Source organism: Nicotiana attenuata, chromosome 11 (assembly GCF_001879085.1).
Source record: "Nicotiana attenuata strain UT chromosome 11, NIATTr2, whole genome shotgun sequence".
Lineage (NCBI taxonomy): Eukaryota > Viridiplantae > Streptophyta > Magnoliopsida > Solanales > Solanaceae > Nicotiana > Nicotiana attenuata.
The window spans coordinates 42,731,234-42,753,061 of NC_031999.1; the positions used below are offsets into that span (position 1 = coordinate 42,731,234).

Consider the following 21,828-nt stretch of genomic DNA (forward strand, 5'->3'; position numbering starts at 1 on the left):
ACTTTAGATACTAAACCGTTCCAGTTGACAGTTAACCGTTGCCATAGGTCTTTCTATAGGAACGGTTTGATGAACCGTCCCAATAGGCCTATTTGTAGTAATGATTTTAGAAATTTTTGTAATATTGGAACGGGTATTTTATTCCCTCCTCGTTTTCCCCCTGAATTTTGCTAAACCCGCCAATATAACCCCTTTTCCCTTTTATTTATATATTTTATATTTTATTTTGGTAAATATAATAACTAAATTAAAACACTTCCAATGCTCAGTACTCCCAAATCACCTTCCTCACTCTTTGGCAGCAATGGTACTCTCATTCTCACCTTCCTCTCAGCAAACCTAAATTCTCAACAAACCTAAATTCTCCAAGAATATTTTCTTCGACATTGCTAACCCAAATCCCGAATCCCCAAAGTCCGTTGCGCTAGCAGTCACCTTCCTTTCTGCGTCTGCTAAACTCACTCTCATCAAACCTTATACTATTGCTAACCCAAATCCCCTAAGTCCTCAAATCTCGCTTTCTAACCAGCAAATCACCAGCAAACGTTCATCAAATCTCGATTGCTAACCCAAAACTCCAAAATCCCCTAAGTCCCAAACTCCATTTGTGTCATTGCTGTTTATTTCACTGGAAGGTGTAGAAAATATTTTAAATCGCGAGAAAGTTTCGACCCAAAAGGCAATCAGTGAGAAATCAACTTCAGGTAATTTTTCCTTTGTAATTTGGGTATTATCTTCTATAATGGTTCTTTTTTTCTTTAAGCTTTATGGTGTGAGCAGTGTATATGATTTCACTTTAGGTCAAATCTTCGTATGATCTTCTCTACTATAATCTGATGATTTGTTCAACCTGTATGCACAAATAGTGAAGAATTTTCACACTATTATTATATTGTAGGATGTTATTTTGTCTTATTTTTCTGATTACTGATCTCATTTGTTAGGGACAGAATATATGTCTTTTAACATTTAGGTTATTAATTTCTTTTCATAAAAAATGGGTATAGATGTTAAGTTATAGGAGTATATTTTGAACCAATTCTCTAATCTCTGGTACGTATCTTGAAGAAATAAAATCAGATAAAGAATATATATATATATATATATATATATATATATATACACACACACATATATGTGAATAATAATCGTACAAATCAAACGATATATACACAACATTTGTTAATAAATAAAGTGAAAGTGTTATTCTTATGTAGAAAATGTAAAGATCATGGTCTTACCACCACGGTATTTGGTGGTAGCTATTCGTTTTGCAAGAATAACATGATAATCTTTTGGTTTATTTGGTTAGTTTTGTTGATTTACTTTTATCCTATAGGATATCTATGGATAATGGTGATAAAAGTTGGATGAATCTCCTGAGATGGACGGATGTATGTATGTACGTCAAGCTAGCTCTGGATAATTTGTGCATTTTTATCTGGAAATCTGTTAGAAATTTTATTGTCTCTTGAAATCTTTTCAATCTGCTGCATCTTACAATTGTTTGGAGTTCCTTTTGTACTGGATGTTATTGTCCATTCTTGTGCCTTCTTCACAGCAGTGTTATCACCCTTTACACCTCCATTCAAAACATCAGTAGCTTTAGCCTACAACAGAGCTGTTTTTGCACCAGCAGTTGCACGATGAACTACATGTTTTTGGTGATGGTTACCATTTTTAATCACTGCCTTCATGCCTTTAGCTGTTGCACCATCCAAAGCTTCAACACCTTCAAAATCTTTCTCCTCATCACGCACATATGAAGCTTTAAAACCTGTAGGTTTTTCAACTACTTCAATTGCATCAGTAGGTCGATCACAGAGTCCAGTCTTCTTCTCTTGCACTGCTGATACCTTCTGTCTATTAAGAAATTGAGTTCAAACCATTTCTGTTCCACTTTTTCTGTAGAGCAGTAGCCATCATCACAATTAGCCTTTTGAGTTTTCATAATTTTCAGCTACCAAATGAGTTCCACTCCTTCAAATGTGTAAATGATTTTCTCATCTTTGCTGTTAGTGACTGAATAATTTCTTTTCTTTTTCTGCCTTGGAATTTTTGACCCTTTCAACAGAAGGGTACACTATAGAACCTAAGTATATGTTAGAGGATTCAAAGATTTGATTCTCTTATATACCTTCAAGAAAAGCTCACTTACTCCGCCGACAACTTCATAGAAATGACAATGGCTCAAAGGTTCCTTCTTCTCTGCATTTTCTTCAACTCTGCTTCTGCTTCAAATGTTCAAAGTAAAGATTCCTCTTTTTCGTTCATCTCTGGATAAATATTGCTAATTTGTGTTCTGTTCATTGTATAGTTAGAGGGAATATGTGTTTGTGATCTGATATTTCAAGTGGATTTTCTTATTGTTACTTGAATTATAGTTTCTTGATTATCTGAGATACAATTTAGAGAAGCTGAGTGGCATGAAAGACTTAAATGTCTCTATTTAGTAGGTAAAAAAAAATCAAAACTAACACAAAGAAAAAATCTGTTCATTTCTCGATTACATTACAGTTTAGTTACCAAAAACCACCTCAAGAGAGTATCAACATTGGTAATGGTTAGATTTCCACTTGGTTCCTAACAATGTCCAAAAGCTGTATCATTACCCATGTGGATATGGTAGTCCTTGCCATAGGATATCTGGGCTCTGTTTATGGGCCCTTCCTAACCGGTTCTTTTGATTTAGCATTTTTGGATAACGCGATATTCAAACTAGTTTGCGGTGTTTGTTTTACTGAGGGTTTTTTATAAGAATCTTGTGGTGTTTGTTTCTACTCTTTGTTTATCCAATGAACTAATGGTAAGACTATATTTAGAATCATCAAAAACTTGTTCTGGTGTACTAGTGTGCAAAATTGTGCTTTGGGATAGGTTATTTGTACAATTAGGAAATTGCCAGAGGTATATCTTAATAATAGAACCTTGGATTCTGTGTGATTGTTGCCTTATTAACCTAGCCAAAGGTATTGGAAATTTAAAACAGAGGATGTTGAATATGTGGCACAGACAAGAAACTATCTAGTTCAACTGCAAAATCTAGGTTACAAGTCTTCTTGCTGGTACAGTAAGGTCATCCTTGATTTTGAGTAAAATGTTTAGAGTAGTATAGGGGACGCTGCTCAAATTGGCTTTTTGCTCTTTGTAACTTGTGGTAACATGATTTAAGATACCTAAATGAAAGGAGACTGCTCAAGATTCTTTTTCTAGTTGCTTTAGTTTATGCCTTTGAAAACTATGTTGCGTCCTAATCTTGTATCTTCACCCTTTAGTTTTTGTCTTGGAGATTTTTGGGTAAGAGTTGGTTTGTCATGTTCTGAACTTCAGAGACTAAAGTTCTAACTAGAACTGCTGAAGCAGTCAAAGTAGTATATGCTGATAGCACTAATGTTGTTGAAGGCAATTTTGAAAGAGAAAACATGATTACAATATTGAATGTTTGAATTGCGCTTAAGGTAGTTTGGCAGAGAAGAGACTTATATAGCAACTATAGAACTTAGAAAAATTTCAGGTGAAGCTTTTTGAAGATTAGGTTCAGAGGTAAATGATTCTTTGCTGTATGTTGGTTTTGGCAGAACTTATTACATGCAACACTCTTTGCTTCGTCGTTGACAACAAAAACAGTATTGAAAGCTATAAGGTCAAATGCAAATGAAGAACGACAATCCAAAGGTGGATCTCAATTGCAAGAACAAGTGCAGCAAGTGCCACAGAATTGCACCTCTTCAGCAACACAAGGAGTACATGAACAAGTGCAACAAGCGAATATGGATTCCATCACTCCTGCATCACAGGGAGTACATGAACGATCTAATGATTCTACCAATCATGAAGCAATTGAACAATTTGAGGAACAAGGCAAATATATATAAATTTTAATCATAAACTTAACTAAATATAGTGATTAATGATTATCTTTGTTTTGTACTATTGCAGGCCCCTCCTCGCCAAAGAGAAAAAGAGGTCGTACTCAAATGCCAAGTGTTCATGTTAGAAAGGAGCGTAAAATAATCATTCTAAATGAGTTTAATCAACCCGTTGGTCCTACTAAGGAGGTTGTAAAAGAGTTGGGTAGCTTCCTCGGCACGTTGGCAAGGAGTGAGACTTTTTGTCCTCTTAATGTATTTAATTGGAGGAAACTAGACACAAAAGATGATATGTGGAAATATATCAAGGTATGAAGTTCCCAATGTCCAATAAATATGGATGATATTTCTTATTTCTTACACTAACCCAATTGAACTAAATTTGTAGGAAAAATATGACATTCCTGGCGAGGCGAAGAAATGGGTTTTTGAAGCAGTTTGTAGTGCTTGGAGAAAGTTAAGAGTCAATTGAAGACAACCCACTTCACAGCCTATGAGAATAATGAGCTTCGAATGGAGAATAGGCCACTAGATGTTCCGAAATCTCACTTTAAGGAACTTCTTAAATATTGAAACTCCGATCCTCACAAGGTAACTACAGCACTGTTATTATGATTACATACTTGAAACCTTTTGAGTGGACTGTTATCTAACGAGGCATGATGTGTTGTTTATTTGGAATTATATTGATAACTCTGAATCTCATGCTTAGCCTTTGGTAGTTCCTGACCCTATTATCTCAGATTATCCATGTGTCTAGGTCCTAATACATGAATCGCTTGCATAAGGTTTAAGACATGAAGTTTGACACTTGTTTAGGAAGAAAACCTAGAATTCTTAGTTGTTATGCACTGTGTCTTGTTAAGAAAAGGAAGAGAACTAGTCTTTGAAGCTAAGATTTAATGACATCCTCTTCAAAGAGTTTGGCATCCCCTAGATATTCACAACCAAACATACAGACACATTTAGACAAAATGATGAATGTTATAGCTTAAAAATAAAAAAAGCACAAGCAGAATGAAATTCTTGTTTTCTTGCAAAAGAATTTTCTTGTAAATTAAATATAAGTAAGGTTATATAATAGGCAGATTTTCCCCACAATTTGTTCTTATAACTGACAGATATACGTCAAAGGTTCACATCATTTATAACCATATGAATGAGAGACTTGCATTGCTCTGATGAATGGTCAACTGCATTGCCCTGATCATTCCTAGATACTCCATTTTGGGTAGTTACAGGATCAGCACTTGGTGCACTTAGAACTTAAGCAAATCCTCTAGGGAAATTTTTAGGAAAACCAAATAATGGAAAGAATATGCATTCCATTTCATCTATCTCCGTCATACTTAGTAATTCATTTTATTTGTATATTTGTGATTGTGGCCATTATGACATGGTTAACTTCTAATCGGATAACATTTAGCGGATATGTTAGATTTTTTATCTACATAAATTATACACGTATTTGGTTTGTAGCTACTAGAGATGTAGGCAAAACATATATAGAAGCCTTACAGGCTTATAGTATTATTGCGCGGATATGTGGCAGTAAGCTCTCTGAACCTACAAACACTGAAGAGAAGATTCTCAAAATTGTATCCTGCATATTCTTCAGTGAGTTCCCTGCCTCTTTACACTTTCTTGTCTGCCTGCATAAAGCATGGAAAAAGAAATAGCATAAGCATAATATCATAGAAATGATACAAGATTTCAACAGTGCAATTGGAAAAGAATGCCAAGAGATAATGTTCACCATTAATATACGCAAATCATTAAGTCTTTACGAATTGACTGTGCAGAAGTAAGTAACTAATACTAGCTAGTTCCAATTTTAAATATATTGAGTTATTAAGAATACTTTAATTCAAATTTCTTTATGCATCCAAGGACATTTGTATGATTTTTAAGTTGTTATTACTGAAATGTAGTGAAAGAACTGTTGATAAATGTTGTTTATTGATCATTTTCACCGTTCAGTTAAATCGACATTAGCTTGCTTAGCAATATATTTGTTGTTTCTAAATTGTTGTCAAATTTCAGTACCAGGATTGTTTGAAAATGATTCATTATTGTCAAATAAGAATGTTGTTGGCTATCAGGTACCACAACTACTTGGCTTAACCTAGTGGTTTAAAGTAGTTCGCTGTAGGAAGTTTTGAAGTATCAGTTTTAGAAATACTCATGTCTCTGGAAACTGCAAGCTTCTTGTTCTTTCCTTACTTTTTTCAACCGTGATATGAGAACGAGTAAGTAAAGACTCCAGCACTATCTGAGTATTCTTAGACCGGATTCTCTTGAAGGATAATAACTTTATTTATCCTCTTTTGTAGGTGGAGTAGATCAAGAAATGGATGATGAACACGATGAAGAACTAGACCTTACTTGAGATAATTTTGAATTGTTATAGATGAATGTTCTAGGAATCTTTTGTTACCAACATTTTTTGAAATTTATTTACCCTGTTGAAATATATTAAACTTATGCACTCATGGGGTAGAACATTTGCTTTATGGATATTATTATTTGCTTGATGGATAATTTTATATTATTAATAGTTTCATTTTATGATGTATTTAAATTTTAGTGTTATTATAATTTATTATATGTATAAATATTTATTTATAACAGGTGCTATATTTTGGTTTTAATTGAACTAATACAATAGCCTACCAGAACCGTTGCAATAGGATACTAATGCCGTTCCAGTAGACAATGTAAACCGTTGCAATAGGTTCCACAAATTGTTCCAAAATGATCTACAAACCGTTCCAAATACAAATATAACCGTTACGATAGCTTAAAGAAACCGTGGCTATATCCAACATAACCGTAGCAATAGCTTATATAAGTATTGCTTTAAATAATATGGCAACGGTTAAAAACCGTTGTATAAACAATATAGTAAGGGTTGTAAACCGTTCCAATTGAAAAAAAAACCCGTTCCAATTGAAAAAAAAATCGTTCCAATAGAGAAGGGGAAAACTGTTGCGATAGACATATCTATTGTTACAGCGATGCAAACCGTTGCAAGAACCGTTCCGGTAGACCTATGGGTACGCCGGCTGATGTGACGGGCGGTAAACCGTTCCAAAATCCCTACGGCAACGGTTTGGTAGTCTGTGGGGACGGTTTTTCAACCGTTGCCGTAGACCAATTTTTCAGTAGTGAAAGTAATACTAATACAATACAATATAATACAATAGGTAACAACCATCCAAACAAGCTATAAGTATGTTATGTCGAGGAAGAGGCAAACCCGAAAATAAAGAAGATAAAGAACACCAGATTTTAACATGGAAAACCCTTCAAATCGAAGTTAAAATCACTTATAATCTATAAATAGGGCAACTTTGGAGGGCAAACAAGTGACACACTAACACCTGTCCCGTAAAATTCTCTCCCTAAACACGACTCTCAAACCCCATATGGCTACATTGTGGATGCTTATTCGTGAGGTTGTTCTCTCGATATTTCGTACTCTCTTTTATATAGTGGATTGCTCATCTCCGCCGTGGACGTAGGTCAGTTGACCGAACCACGTTAAATGTTTGTGTCTCTTTGGTATAATTCTCGTTTTATTATCTGATTTATCACCATTCAAGGTTTGCTTTACTAGCTTCAGCATGACACCTGATCTTTTCGGTCCTAACGAAGTCAAACTATAATATTTACTCAGAGCTCTTCAACTTCAACTCAAACAGACATCAACCTTCAAGAACGATTTGGTACACGGCAAGACTTTTAAAGTCAATTAATTTAGGGAAAATGAAGATTGAAATTGTCATACTTGGTTTGATACTTTTATAAGTAAGTCCATGAAGCAAAATCCAAAAGACAAGAAATATGAAACTTCCTTGAAAAACCGCAATTAAACTAACAGTTAAGAGGAATTCTTGATAAGTATTAACAACTCCTCCATTCTTAATTTACATGATATATTTCTTAATATTGAAGCATTTCAAAAGTTATTATTCTATTAATAGATTTTTGTATTACAAAAAATAATATGTTTCATAAATTAGTTTTGAGTATTATTTATTTTACTATTACTGTAATCCTTAAAAGAAAAAGATTAGTACACGTGAAATGGTATTAAAATTATATACAATATGCATAATCAGGTTTAGACACGATCATTTTCGGTAGTAGACATGATTACGTCTAGACACAATCATTTTGTTTGTTTGTTTGTAGTACTAGTAGTAGTTTTGTGTAGTAGTAACTCAATTACTTTAATTACACCAAACACCAATCAAAGCTTGCCTATATTATCTGTATATCTTCAGCCGTCTAAAAGATTACGGACAGATATATGTGTCACGACCTAAGTTCTCCCTCCATGAACTGTCGTGACGACATGTAATCTCTACGACTAGGTAAGCCTAGCAAATGGCGGAAAAAGGAAAATAAAATACGAAACTAGCAAGTTACGATTAAAACATAATAAAAGAGTTTAAAATGCCGCTCGGCATATACAATACACACTCTCAAAACTAAATCAAAAACTCCCAAAACCCGGAATCTCATGAAATCACAAGCTAGAGAAAACTACATAGTGTTCAAACTCCAGAATGTCTAATCAAAAGTAAATACATGAAGTCCAAAACTAAAGGAGAGAATAGAGAGGGACTTCTATGTCTGCGGACGTAGCAGATATACCTCGATGTCTCTGATATCGCCCACCTCACTGATAGAACGGCTGAGCAAAAGAACCTAGATCTGCACACGAAAAATATGTGCAAGAAAGGGCATGAGTACACCACAGCGGTACCCAGTAAGTGCCAAGCCTAACCTCGGTCGAGTAGTGACGAGGAAGGTCAGGGCCCTACTATAGCAGATAAAGCAGTATGAAATGTGACAGTATATTTTAGATACTAACAGTCGATAAAGAATAAAGTCACAGAAAGAAATAACTCAGAATATAGAGATAGCAACAGGGATCTCCCAGGATATCGTCCCGTAGTCCCAAACGTAAATGTGCAGAGGATCTCCCGGGATATCGTCCCGTAGTCCAAATCATAAATATGTAGGAAAATCTCCCGGAATACCGATCTGTAGTCTCGAAGTAATTATTCAGTACAGGGGGAATCTCCTGGGATGTCGTCCCGTAGTCCCAAATATAAATGTGCAGGGGGGATCTCCCGGAATACCGATCCGTAGTCCTAAAGTAAACATGCAGGGGGATCTCCCGGGATATCGTCCCGTAGTCCCAAAGTAGTCCTAAAGTAAACATGCAGGGGGATGACTCCAAATTGTCCAACTCTATTCAAATTAATTGCATAATGTAAATATAACTTAAAGGAACTAATTTAACTAATTAATTCGAAGCTAAAATGCAAAATTAGGAAAATCGCCCCAAAAAGTCCCCCGGGCCCACGCCTCGGAATCGGAATACAAATTCTGAACACCCGATCACACACGAGCACACTCGAACAAAAATCATCAAAATCCGATGTCAAAATCTCACTTAAAACTCGGATATTCAATTGGGGGACTTTTCTCTCATTTTCAAACTTTTACCCCCAAATTCCTTAATTAGAAGAGGAGAACAACAATAGATTATAGTACTAAGGTCAAAATCGAGTTAGAATTCGTTACCCAATGATTCTCCTTCAAAACCCCTCGAAAAATCGGCTCCCACCGAGCTCCAATTCGATTTTTGTGTTATGAAATCTCAAACTCTCAAATTTTCTATATATGCCCAGTGATTTCCGCTTCTACGGTCATGGGGCCGCATCTGCGGTCCTGCTCCTGCGGCTGGGGACCCGCACCTGCGAGATTTCATTAAATCCCCAGGAGCCGCACCTGCGCTCACTCTACGCAGTTGCGGTCCGCTTCTGCGGTTCTTAAGTCGCATCTGCGACCACTGGTCTTCATGCCCCAGACCGCACCTGCGACCTCTTCCCTCGCTTCTACGGGCCGCACCTGCGGGCTCCTCACTGCAGGTGCGCAAATACCAAAAGCAGCAAACTTCAGAATTTGCCCAAGTCCAAATTCACTTCCTTCAAGCATCCGAAACTCACCCGAGGCCCCCCGGACCTTAAACAAACATACCAACCAATCCTAAGACATCATACGGATTCAGTCCAACTCTCAAATCACTTCAAACAACGCTAAAACCACGAATCACCCTCCAATCCAAGCCTAAAGAACTTGAAATTTTAAAAATCCTACAACCGATGCCGAAACCAACCAAACCAAGTCCGATTGACCCCAAATTTTTCACACAAGTCACATTCAACACTTCGGAACTATTCTAACTTCCAGAATCGGATTCCGACCCCGATATCAAAATTTCACTATCGATCCGAAAACTTCAAAAATTTAACTTTCGGCATTTCAAGCCTAAATAAGCTACGGACCTCCAAATCACAATCCGAACACACCCCTAAGCCCGAAATCACCCAACAGAGCTAATGGAATCGACGGAATTCCATTCCGAAGCCGTCTTCACACTGTTCCGACTACGGTCCAAATTCTAAAGCTTAAGCTCTCATTAGGGACTATGTTTCCCAAAACACTCTAAAACTCAAAACAATCTTCCCGACAACTCACAATAGCAGAAACAAACATGGGAAAAGCAGTTAATAGGGGATCAGGGCGTTAATTCTCAAAATGACCGGCCGGATCGTTACATCCTCCCCCTCTTAAAACATTCCTTCGTCCTCGAACGAGCATAGAGACATACCTGAAGTGGTGAAAAGATGAGGGTAACAGCTGCGCATATCCTGCTCGGTCTCCCAAGTCGCCTCCTCGACCGGCTGACCCCGCCACTGAACCTTCATTGGCGCAATGCTCTTTGACCTCAGCTTTCGAATCTGTCTGTCCAATATAGCCACTGGCTCCTCAAAATAAGATAGATCCTTGTCCAACTGGACTGAACTGAAATCCAACACGTGCGACGGATCGCCGTGGTACCTCCGGAGCATCGACACATGAAATACCGGATGAACTCCTGCCAAGCTGGGAGGTAAGGCAAGCTCATAAGCAACCTCCCCAACACGTCGCAATACCTCAAAAGGACCAATAAACCTCGGACTCAGTTTTCCCTTCTTCCCAAATCTCGTAACGCCTTTCATAGGCAAAACCTGAAGCAAGACCCGCTCTATAACCATGTAGGAAACATCACGAACCTTCCGGTTCGCATAACTCTTTTGTCTGGACTGGGCTGTGCGGAATCTATATTGAATCACCTTAACCTTCTCCAAGGCGTCCTGAACCAAGTCTGTGCCAATAATCTAGCCTTACCCGGCTCAAACCAACCCACTGGGGATCTACACCGCCACCATACTAGGCCTCGTACGGTGCCATCTGAATGCTGGACTACTAACTGTTGTTGTAGGCAAACTTCGCTAGTGGCAAGAACTGATCCCAAGAACCTCCAAACTCCATCACACACGCACGGAGCATATCTCAAGAATCTGAATAGTGAGCTCGGACTGTCCGTCCGTCTAGGGGTGAAATGCTGTGCTCAACTCCACCCGAGTACCTAACTCATACTGTACGGCCCTCTAGAATCATGATGTGAACTGAGTACCTCTATCTGAAATGATGGAAATTGGAATACCATGCAGCCGAACAATCTCCCGGATATAAATCTTTGCCAACCGCTCCGAAGAATAGGTAGTACACACTGGAATGAAGTGCATGGATGTCACGACCCAATTCCCATACCCGGTCGTAATGGCGCCTCTCGTGAAGACAAGGCCAACCAACTAACCCAAATCCTTTCACTAACAATTATTAAACATAAATGAATAGAAGATACAACTTAATGGCATTAGAAGCTGTTAATTACTACCCGACCGGGGTGTCACAAGTCACGAGCATCTAAAGAAACCTGAACACAACTACAGGGCCAATAATAATATATAAGGAAAAATCCTGGAAATCAAGAGACAACATCCGGTGCCGTGAACGCTGGCGGTTACCTTACTCAGCTACAATAGCCATACCTTCAATCAGCTAATAACCCGCTACCGGGTGAACAATACCTGCAACTACACGCGAGGTGCAGGGAGTAAAGTGAGTACTTCCAACTCGTACTCTTCAATTACACATGAGATCTTCTAATAATACACATAAGAATCGTACCGCTTAAGAACACTCTGAAGGAGATAATCTACCTGCTCCACCTCAATTTAGTATTTCAGCACACCTTCCACCATCACATACGTTACGCAGTCAATTTAGTCTTCCTACGTCTGAACTCATGCCGCCACATGTAATGCACTTTACTTACCAACTAGGAGACACAAAAATATTCATACTCATCACATGGATATCCAACCGCCATTCCGGCTAATAAGGACAATACTGAACATATAAGTTCAAAACACTTGCTCACACAATCAGCACCTCAGTGCTTAAGCCATAGGCAAAGATCCGGCCTCAAGTCCTCCAGACTGGCCTAACATCAAACTCACGGAGATTACATCTCGCCCCTTGATCGGGGAATCACTAGCCATCAAGGCACATACAGAACTGAGCGCTCGCGTGCGCATACAGACGTGTGGAAGGAATTTCAAGAGTTATATCTCAAGCTGAATCAAGTACGCACGATAAGAATTCCAAGAAAGTGAAGTTTTCCTAAAGGTTTTGCAGCCTCTCGAGGGTAAATACAGACGTCTCCGTACCGATCCGCGAGACTCTACTAAACCTGCTCATGACTCGTGAGACCTAGTAACCTAGGCTCTGATACCAACTTGTCACGACCCAATTTCCAACCCTGCTCGTGATGGCGCCTCTCGTGAAGACAAGGCCAGCCAACTAACCCAATTAACCTTTTTCAAATAATTAAACATAAATGAATAGCAAAATATGCCTAAATGACACTAATTAACGATATCCACAACCCAACACAGCCCGACCGGGGTGTCACAAGTCACGAGCATCTAAAGAAAAACCTGAACACAACTACAGGGCCAATAATAATATATATGGAAAATTCTGAAAATCAAAGACAACATCCGGTGCCGCGAACGCTGGCGGTCACCTTACTCAGCTACAATAGTCATACCTTCAATCAGCTAAATAACCCGCTACCGGGGTTACAATACATGCAACTGCACGCGAGGTGCAGGGAGTAAAGTGAGTACTTCCAACTCAGTGGTAATAAGAGTAAATAATAACTGAGAGGCAAGAAATCACGTAAGAGCACTCCATCACGCTATATAGGACAGTACAACTCTCTCAGAAAAACAATAAACCCGTGAAAATCCTTTAGAAAATATCTGACTCAGTTTAAAACCTCTTTTGAAAACCTCTTTTTCCAACAATCAAGCAAATGAATGCGTAATCAGATAGTGCAAGTCCGCACATAAGTCAGCCCCTCGGGCACAGCACTCCACAAACAATTAACACCAGGGCGTCTGGTAAACAGTGCAAGAAGTAACATGAATGCCAATGAAATGAGAGTGCTGAATGTCATGACACGTAATACAAACAGGAACCAATGCATGAATGCAATGCAATGCACATGACCGCTGCGACGTGCAGCCCGATCCATTTGGGTACCCGCGCTCACTGTGGGGGTTCAGACTCCGGAGGGGCTCCTACAGCCCAAGCGCAATATCAATATCACACCGCTGTGGCGCGCAACCCGATCCATCCTCAGTCTAGAAATGCACATAAGCCCCTTGGGCAATAGTAAAATAACAGTCTCAACTCAAAACGTCAGTAAAATATCATTTAGGTTTTTAAATCTTAGAAAGATAGCTGAGTTTGCAAAACAGTATTTTAAACCTTGGACTGTGATAAAATAATATGCAAAGTAATGCAAAAACAGTGATATCAATCCCTGAAGGATTCAAACAATTGGCACGAAGCCCAAATATGGCAATCAAACCAAATAATGATGATAACAAGTAGTTTCAGTCAATTACGCAATAAAACCAACAACCGGGACGGACTAAGTCACAATCCCCAACGGTGCTCTACCCCACGCTCATACCTGGCGTGCAAGTCACCACAATACAGCACTATGATGTGCAAATCCGGGGTTTCAAACCCTCAGGATATCATTTACAAGTATTACTCACCTCGGACCGGTGAAATCCCTAGTTCGCGACGCCTTTGCCCCTCAATCGGCCTCCACGCGCGTCGAATCTAACCAAAACCAGAGCGAATACATCACAATATGCTAAGGGAACAATTCCCAATCGAAAACAATCGAAAATTAGCAAGAATCTCGAAACTAGCAAAACCCGAGCCCGGTCCCGCTTCTCGAAAAATTATGAAATTCACATCACCGGATTTCTCGTCTCGCCACGAGTCCATACATATAAAATTTACCAAAATCGGAGTTCGTTTGACCCTCCAAATTCCATTTTTACATCATAATTTTTCTCAAGCCCTAACTTCCATTTTTAACCTTTAATTCCTTGGATTTTCAGTGTTAATCCATGATTTTACACCATAATATCATAATCTAAGTCTAAGAATCCATACCTGATGATAGCCCTCGAAACCCTCTTCAAAAATCGCCCAAAATCTCCTTAGTCCGAAGTCCAAAATGTTTCTTCTCTTTCAAAATCGTGAAAACACTGTTCACTTAAACTCAGCCAGGTTTCGCTTCTGCGGTTGGGATACCGCACCTGCAGCTCCCGCTTCTGCGCAAAATATAAAAACCGCTTCTGCGGTAACACCCGCTCCTGCGATGTCCGCTTTTGCGGACTGCCTTCCGCTTCTGCGGAAATTGCCAAGCCCTCAAGGACCGCTTCTGCGATCACAGCTCCGCTTAAGCGGCTCCGCTTCTGCGGTCCAAGACCCGCAGAAGCGAGAATACCAGAAACAGCATGCCTTCAGCTGTATGAAATTCCAAAAACTCCCCGTTAGCCATCCGAAATCATCCTGAGGCCCCCCGGGACCTCAACCAAAAGCACCAACATGACTTAAAACATTATCCAAACTTATTCCAATCATCAAAACACATCAAACAACACTAAAATTATCGATTCTCATCGGATTCAAGCCTAAGTTCTTTAAAAACTTCTGAAACTCGCATTCGATCAAAAACCCAACCAAGCAACGTCCGACTGACCTGAAAATTTGCAGACATATCCAAAATCACCTAACGAAGCTACTGCAACTCTCGAAATTCCATTCCGACCCTCGGATCAAAATCTCACCTATCAACCGGAATCGCCAAAATACTAACTTCGCCAATTCAAGCCTAATTCTACACCGGACCTCCAAAATCAATTCCGATCGCACTCCTAAGTCACAAATCATTTCCCGAAGCTAACCGAATCACCGGAAATCACATCCGAGCCTTCTAACTCATAAGTCAATGTCCGGTTGACTTTTCTAACTTAGGCCTTCCTTAAAGAGACTAAGTGTCTCATTTCTTATCAAAACCAATCCAAATCAACTCTAACACACCACATACCGATAACGAAACATAAAGAAGCATAAAATGGGAGAAACGAAGCAGTAACACATGAGACGACGGGTCGGGTCGTCACAGTGGACTTGGTCAGCCGATCCACAATCACCCAAATGGCATCGAACTTCCTCAAAGTCCGTGGGAGTCCAACTATGAAGTCCATGGTGATACATTCCCACTTCCACTCCGGAATTTCTATCTGCTGAAGCAAGCCACCCGGTCTCTGGTGCTCATACTCTACCTGCTAACAATTGAGGCACCGAGCCACATACCCAACTATATCTTTCTTCATCCGCCTCCACCAATAGTGCTGCCTCAAATCCTGGTGCATCTTCGCGGCACCCGGATGGGTGGAATACCGCGAACGGTGGGCCTCCTCTAGAATCAACTCCCGAAGCCCGTCAACATTGGGTACACAAATCCGACCCTGCATCCTCAATACCCCGTCATCACCAATGGTCACATCTCCGGCATCACGATGTAGAACCTTGTCCTTGAGGACAAGAAAATAAGGGTCATCAAACTAACGCGCCCGGATACGATCAAACAAGGAAGACCAAGAAACCACACAAGCAAGGACCCGACTGGGCTCTGAAAGATTCAATCTCACAAACTTACTGGCTAAGGCCTGGACATCCATCGCCATGGGCCTCTCAGCTACCGTTGGATAAGCCAAACTCCCCAAACTCTCTGCCCGATAACTCAAAGCATCGGCCACTATATTGGCCTTGCCCGGGTGATACAAGACGGTGATATCATAGTCCTTCAGCAGCTCTAACCACCTCCTCTGGCGCAAATTAAGGTCCTTCTGCTTGAACAGATGCTGCAAACTCTGGTGATCAGTATAGATCTCACAAGGCACACCGTACAAATAATGACACCAGATCTTCAAGGCGTGAACAATAGCACCTAACTCGAGATCATGGACAGGATAATTCTTCTCATGCACCTTCAGCTGTCTGGACGCGTAGGCAATCACCCTACCGTCCTGCATCAATACCGCTCCCAGGCCAATCCTCGAGGCATCACAATAGACAGTATAATACCCCGAACCGGTTGGCAATATTAATACTGGGGCTGTAGTCAAAGCTGTCTTGAGCTTCTGAAAGCCCTCCTCACACTCCTCCGTCCACCTGAACGGAGCACCCTTCTGGGTCAGCCTGGTCATAGGTGCTACAATAGATGAAAACCCCTCAACAAATCGACGGTAATAACCCGCCAAGCCAAGAAAACTACGTATCTCTGTAGCTGAGGATGGTCTGGGCCGACTCTGCACTGCTTCCACCTTCTTTGGATCCACCTTTATCCCCTCACTTGATACTACGTGACCCAAGAATGCCACGGAATCCAACCAGAACTCACATTTTGAGAACTTTGCATATAACTTCTTTTCTCTCAAAGTCTGAAGCACTGTCCTTAGGTGCTATTCATGATCTTCCCAACTCCGGGAGTATACCAGAATTTCATCAATAAAGACAATGACGAATGAGTCAAGATATGGATGGAATACACTGTGCATCAAATGCATGAAGCCTGTTGGGGCGTTGGTCAGCCCAAATGACATAAGAAGGAACTCGTAATGACCATGCCGAGTCTTCAAGGCAATCTTCGGGATATCTGGCTCCCATATCTTCCACTGATGATAACTTGAACGCAAGTCAATCTTAGAAAACACACGAGCACCCTGTAACTGATCAAACGGGTCATCAATACGAGGCAAAGGATACCAGTTCTTCACTGTAACTTTGTTCAACTGGTAATAATCAATGCACATGCGCATAGAACCATCCTTTTTCTTCACAAACAAGATAGGAGCACCCCAAGGTGATACACTAGGCCGAATAAAACCCTTATCAAGCAATTCCTGTAACTGCTCCTTCAACTCCTTCAACTCAGGAGGAGCCATACGGTATGGAGGAATAGAAATGGGCTGAGTGCCTGGCAAAAGATGAATGCTAAAATCAATATCTCTGTAGGGCGGCATGCCTGGAAGATTAGCTAGAAACACATCAGAGAAATCCCATACTACTGGGACTGAATCAACTGTAGGGGTATCAATACTGACTTCTCTCACATAAGCTAGATACGCGTCACACCCCTTCTCAACCATTCGCTGAGCCTTAAGGAATGAAATAACCCTACTGGGAGTGTGATCTAAGGTACCCCTCCACTCTACTCCTGGCAAAGCTAGCGTCATAGTTTTGGTGTGACAATCAAGAATATCATATTGGGGCGACAACTAGTCCATGCCCAAGATAACATCAAAATCTACCATGCTGAGCAGTAATAAATCGGCTCTTGTCTCAAAACCACTAAGAGCAATCAAACACGACCGATAAATGCGGTCCACAATAAGAGAATCTCCCACAAGAGTAGAAACATAAAAAGGGGAACTCAAAGAATCCAGAGACACACCCAAATGCGGGGCAAAATAAGAAGGACACATAAGAATAAGTGGAGCCTGGATCGAATAAAATCGATGCATCTCTATGACAAACCAGGACAATACTTGTGATGACAGAATCGGAGGCAACAACCTCTGTACGGGAAGGAAGAGCATAATATCTGGCCTGGCCTCCCCCTCTAGGGCAGCCTCTACCTCCCCGACCTCCACCTCTAGCTGGATGGACAGGTGGGGTAGCAACTGGTGCTGTAATCATAGCCTGGGAACTCTGTGGAGCACGCTGTGGCTGAGAAGTCTGTGGAGGTGCACCCCTCCTAAGTCTGGGGCAGTCTCTCAGCATATGGCATGTGTCGCCACACTTAAAACAAGCTCTAGGAGGACGTGGTGGCTGTGACTGGCTCGGGCCAGGTCTGCTGGACTGACCACTGAAAGCACCTCGTGCAGGAGGCGCGCTGGATACTGGAGGTGCATAATAAGGCTCCTGAGGTCTAGGAGGAGCTGGAATACCACTGGCTGCTGGAAGAGTTGAATGAACGGGGCGACTCGTATAACCCCTACCATGATGAACTGCAGCTGGGGCACATGCACCAGAGTAATGGACCGACTCTCGAGACCTCTTGGCCTCTCTCTCCTCTCTATCCCGAGCATGCATGCCCTCTACTCTCCTAGCAATGCTCGCCACCTGCTGATAAGAGATATCCATCTCCAACTCCCGGTCCATGCTGGACCTGATGCTGGGAATAAGCTCCTCAATAAACCAGCAAACTCTCTCACGAACAGTAGAAACCAAGGTTGGTGCATGTCTAGCCAAGTCAGTGAAACGGACAACATACTCCGAAACAGTCATAGTACCCTGACGCAAATGCTCAAACTCTGTGCGCCATGCGTCCCTGAGACTCTGAGGAACATACTCCCTCAAGAACATATCTGAAAACTGGGTCCATGTAAGGGAAGCTGCCTCAGCTAGACTGTCCAACTCAAAAGTACACCACCACTGATAGGCTGCTCCTCGAAGCTGGAAGGCAGTGAAAGAAACCCCACTCGATCCTGATATACCCATAGTATGGAGGATACGGTAGCACTTCTCTAGAAATCCCAGAGCATCATCTGACGCTAGACCACTGAATGTAGGAGGCTGGTACTTCTTGAACCTCTCAAGTCTCCTGTGCTCCTCCTCTGAAGCTACTGCCCTATCCTCGGGCTGAACTGGGGCTGCAGGCGGTACTGATATATCCTCTGGAACCTGCTCGACCTGTACTTGCTGCTCAAGAGTGCGGGCGGCGGGAGTCTGTGCTCCTCCCCTGGCCTGAGATGTGGCCGCAGCAAGGGGAATCAACCCTACCTGAGCTAGAGTGGTGTACATACTCATGAACTATGCAAGGGTCTCCCGAAGAGCTGGAGTAGTATTAGCAGTAGGCATATCAGGTGCCTGGGCTCCGGCTGGAGCGGCTGGTGGCTCCTCTGTGGCAGCCCGTCCGGGTGCTCTGGCTGCACCATATGCGCATCCTCGGCCTCTACCCCGGCCCCGACCTCTGACGGCTCTAGCATGGGGCGCGGGTGCCTGGTCATTTTTGGTAGCACGTGTCCTCACCATCTATGAGAGAATAGAAGACAGAGGTTTAGAATTTTTGATATCAAAGTCTCGCACGACAAGGAAATCAAATAAAGTGGAATTTTCCTAATAATTACATAGCCTCTCGTAGATAAGCACAGACGTCTCCGTACCGATCCGCGAGACTCTAATAAACCGACTTGTGATTCATGACTCCTATGAACCTAGAGCTCTGATACCAGCTTGTCACGACCCAAGTTCTCCCTCCATGAACTGTCGTGACGGCACCTAGTCTCTACGACTAGGTAAGCCTAGCAAATTGCGAAAAAAGGAAAATAAAATACGAAATTAGCAAGTTACGATTAAAACATAATAAAAGAGTTTAAAATTCCACTCGGCATATACAATACACACTCTCAAAACTAAATAAAAAACTTCCAAAACCCGGAATCTCATGAAATCACAAGCTAGAGAAAACCACATAGTGTTCTAACTCCAGAATGTCTAATCAAAAGTAAATACAGGAAGTCTAAAGTTAAAGGGGAGAATAGAGAGGGACTTCTAGGTCTGCGGACGCGGCAGATATACCTCGAAGTCTCTGATATCGCCCACCTCACTGATAGAACGGCTGAGAAGAATAACCTAGATCTGCACACGAAAAACATGTGCAGGAAAGGACATGAGTACACCATAGCGGTACCCAGTAAGTGCTAAGCCTAACCTTGGTCGAGTAGTGACGAGGAAGGTCAGGGCCCTACTGGTTATATATATATATATATATATATATATATAGCATATAAAGCAATATGAAATGTGAAAGTATATTTTAGATACTAACAGTCGATAAAGAATAAAGTCATAGAAAGAAACAACTCAGAACATAGAGATAGCAAAAGGGATCTCCCAGGATACCGTCCCGTAGTCCCAAACATAAATGTGCAGAGGATCTCCCGGGATATCGTCCCATAGTCCAAATCATAAATATGTAGGGGAATCTCCCGGAATACTGACCCTTAGTCCCGAAGTAATTATTCAGTACAGGGGGAATCTCCCGGGATGTCGTCCCGTAGTCCCAAATATAAATATGCAGGGGGAATCTCCCGGAATACCGATCCATAGTCCCAAAGTAAACATGCAGGGGGATCTCCCGGAATATCGTTCCATAGTACCAAAGTAGACACACAATAGTCTCAAGAAAGAATCTACAGTTCTATCCAAGTTCGTACCAAGAAAATAGAGATTTCTATTCTGAACATGCTGCACAGAATTCAAGTAAATAGTTTAAGCAGATAGAACAGTTAAGTCACTTAAGCATGCTTTCCTAAGCTAAACAGTAGGCTTTAAAATACAAGTAGTGTTCAACAAAAAGGAAACACAGATATTTACTTAATGAAAACGGGGTTTTCCAACAATTAGCACGTGTATGCACTCGTCACCCCACGTACACGGCATTCATATAACAACAACAATACCAAATCCTAAGGTAAGTTCCCCCACACAAGGTTAGGCAAGCCACTTTTGACAATCCATTTAGCACACGTCAATTGCGACAACACGTAATGAAAAGATCGGAGTAGGAAAAAATCCATATGAGATTCTTGAGAAAGATTGCACCATACTCCCTTATAATTGCAAGATCTCACGTTGCTTTGAATTGTTAAAGATCCTATTGTATAAGACTTACGTTTGAGACAAATGTTTATAACACACAAACATTCACGTTTTTGAATGCACATAGAAATGAATTTGTGACTTTATTGAATTGGAGAAATCTTCTAAGGCTTTCTGTTGAAGAACGTTACCATTTTCCTATACCTTGTGATTTTAGAGCTTTTTATGGCCTTAGCCAAGAATTCCTTTCAAAGTGACACCTAGAAAGGTGATCTAAGAGTCACTTAAAGACTCTTATACTGTTGCCACATTTTGGGATGGTCAATCTTATCCAACAATGTATTAATTAATTCCTTAGTTAATTTGCTAATCCCCCATTAATCAATAATTAATCAATTATCCACATAATTAAGAATTATCTCAATTTACTTAAAATACTGCTCACTTTTAATACACTTTATACACCTTACTATCATGGCCATGTGGTACCTTGTATGGTTCTAGTCCATAAATATCGGGTATTATAGCTCGGATCGTATTTTTTCCCAAAATGTCAAACTTTGACGAAACTCATCTTCTTCGATTTGCTTACCCTCTCACCTTCACGAATTTACTTATCACTTGTTTGAAATAATGTGATACTTATAGTCCCAAAATAAATCTCACTCCTGAACTTACGTCGATTAACTTACGACGAAACTTTAACGTGCGAAAATGCGTAATGTAACATCTCATTTTCGAGCTTATATTAATTTACTTATGGTGTACTTCCACGTACGAAAATATGGGTTTAATATTATTCCCCCCTTTGGAACATTCGTCCTTGAATGTTGACTGATGCACTTGTCATTTTCATAACTTATGTTTCCCGAATACTTTAGTACTTTCCTTGCCATCTAGGTAACTGCTCGGTGAATAACTCCAAAGGCCAAGGCATTCCCCCCTTTAGGACTCCTTCTCACGTCATGACTTGTGGTCGGAATCCTTCTAATCTCGTAACTGT

The 21,828-nt window shown here is 40.8% G+C and overlaps 1 protein-coding gene across 5 annotated transcripts; it reads left to right on the forward strand.

Moving 5' to 3' along the window:
- Positions 247-6,255, forward strand: LOC109234406. Of its 5 annotated transcripts, none has more exons than XR_002069202.1 (6): positions 247-704; positions 1,340-1,402; positions 3,579-3,861; positions 3,940-4,178; positions 4,258-4,460; positions 5,972-6,255. XR_002069202.1 is itself a non-coding variant. In XM_019400387.1 (5 exons), exons 2-5 carry the CDS (start codon positions 1,385-1,387, stop codon positions 4,339-4,341), a joined length of 624 nt encoding a protein of 207 aa, XP_019255932.1. In that variant the 5' UTR covers positions 247-704; positions 1,340-1,384; the 3' UTR covers positions 4,342-6,255. The 5 variants fall into 5 exon arrangements, 2 of the variants coding, with proteins under 2 accessions (XP_019255932.1, XP_019255933.1); XR_002069201.1 differs by having other exon boundaries at positions 4,258-6,118; positions 6,203-6,244; XR_002069203.1 differs by having other exon boundaries at positions 6,203-6,244.

Bases quoted from the DNA above. Each gene is read 5' to 3' on its own strand.
- LOC109234406 (XM_019400387.1), top strand. The intron at 3,862-3,939 runs GCAAATATATAT...GTACTATTGCAG, and splicing joins TGAACAATTTGAGGAACAAG to GCCCCTCCTCGCCAAAGAGA. The intron at 4,179-4,257 runs GTATGAAGTTCC...CTAAATTTGTAG, and splicing joins ATATGTGGAAATATATCAAG to GAAAAATATGACATTCCTGG.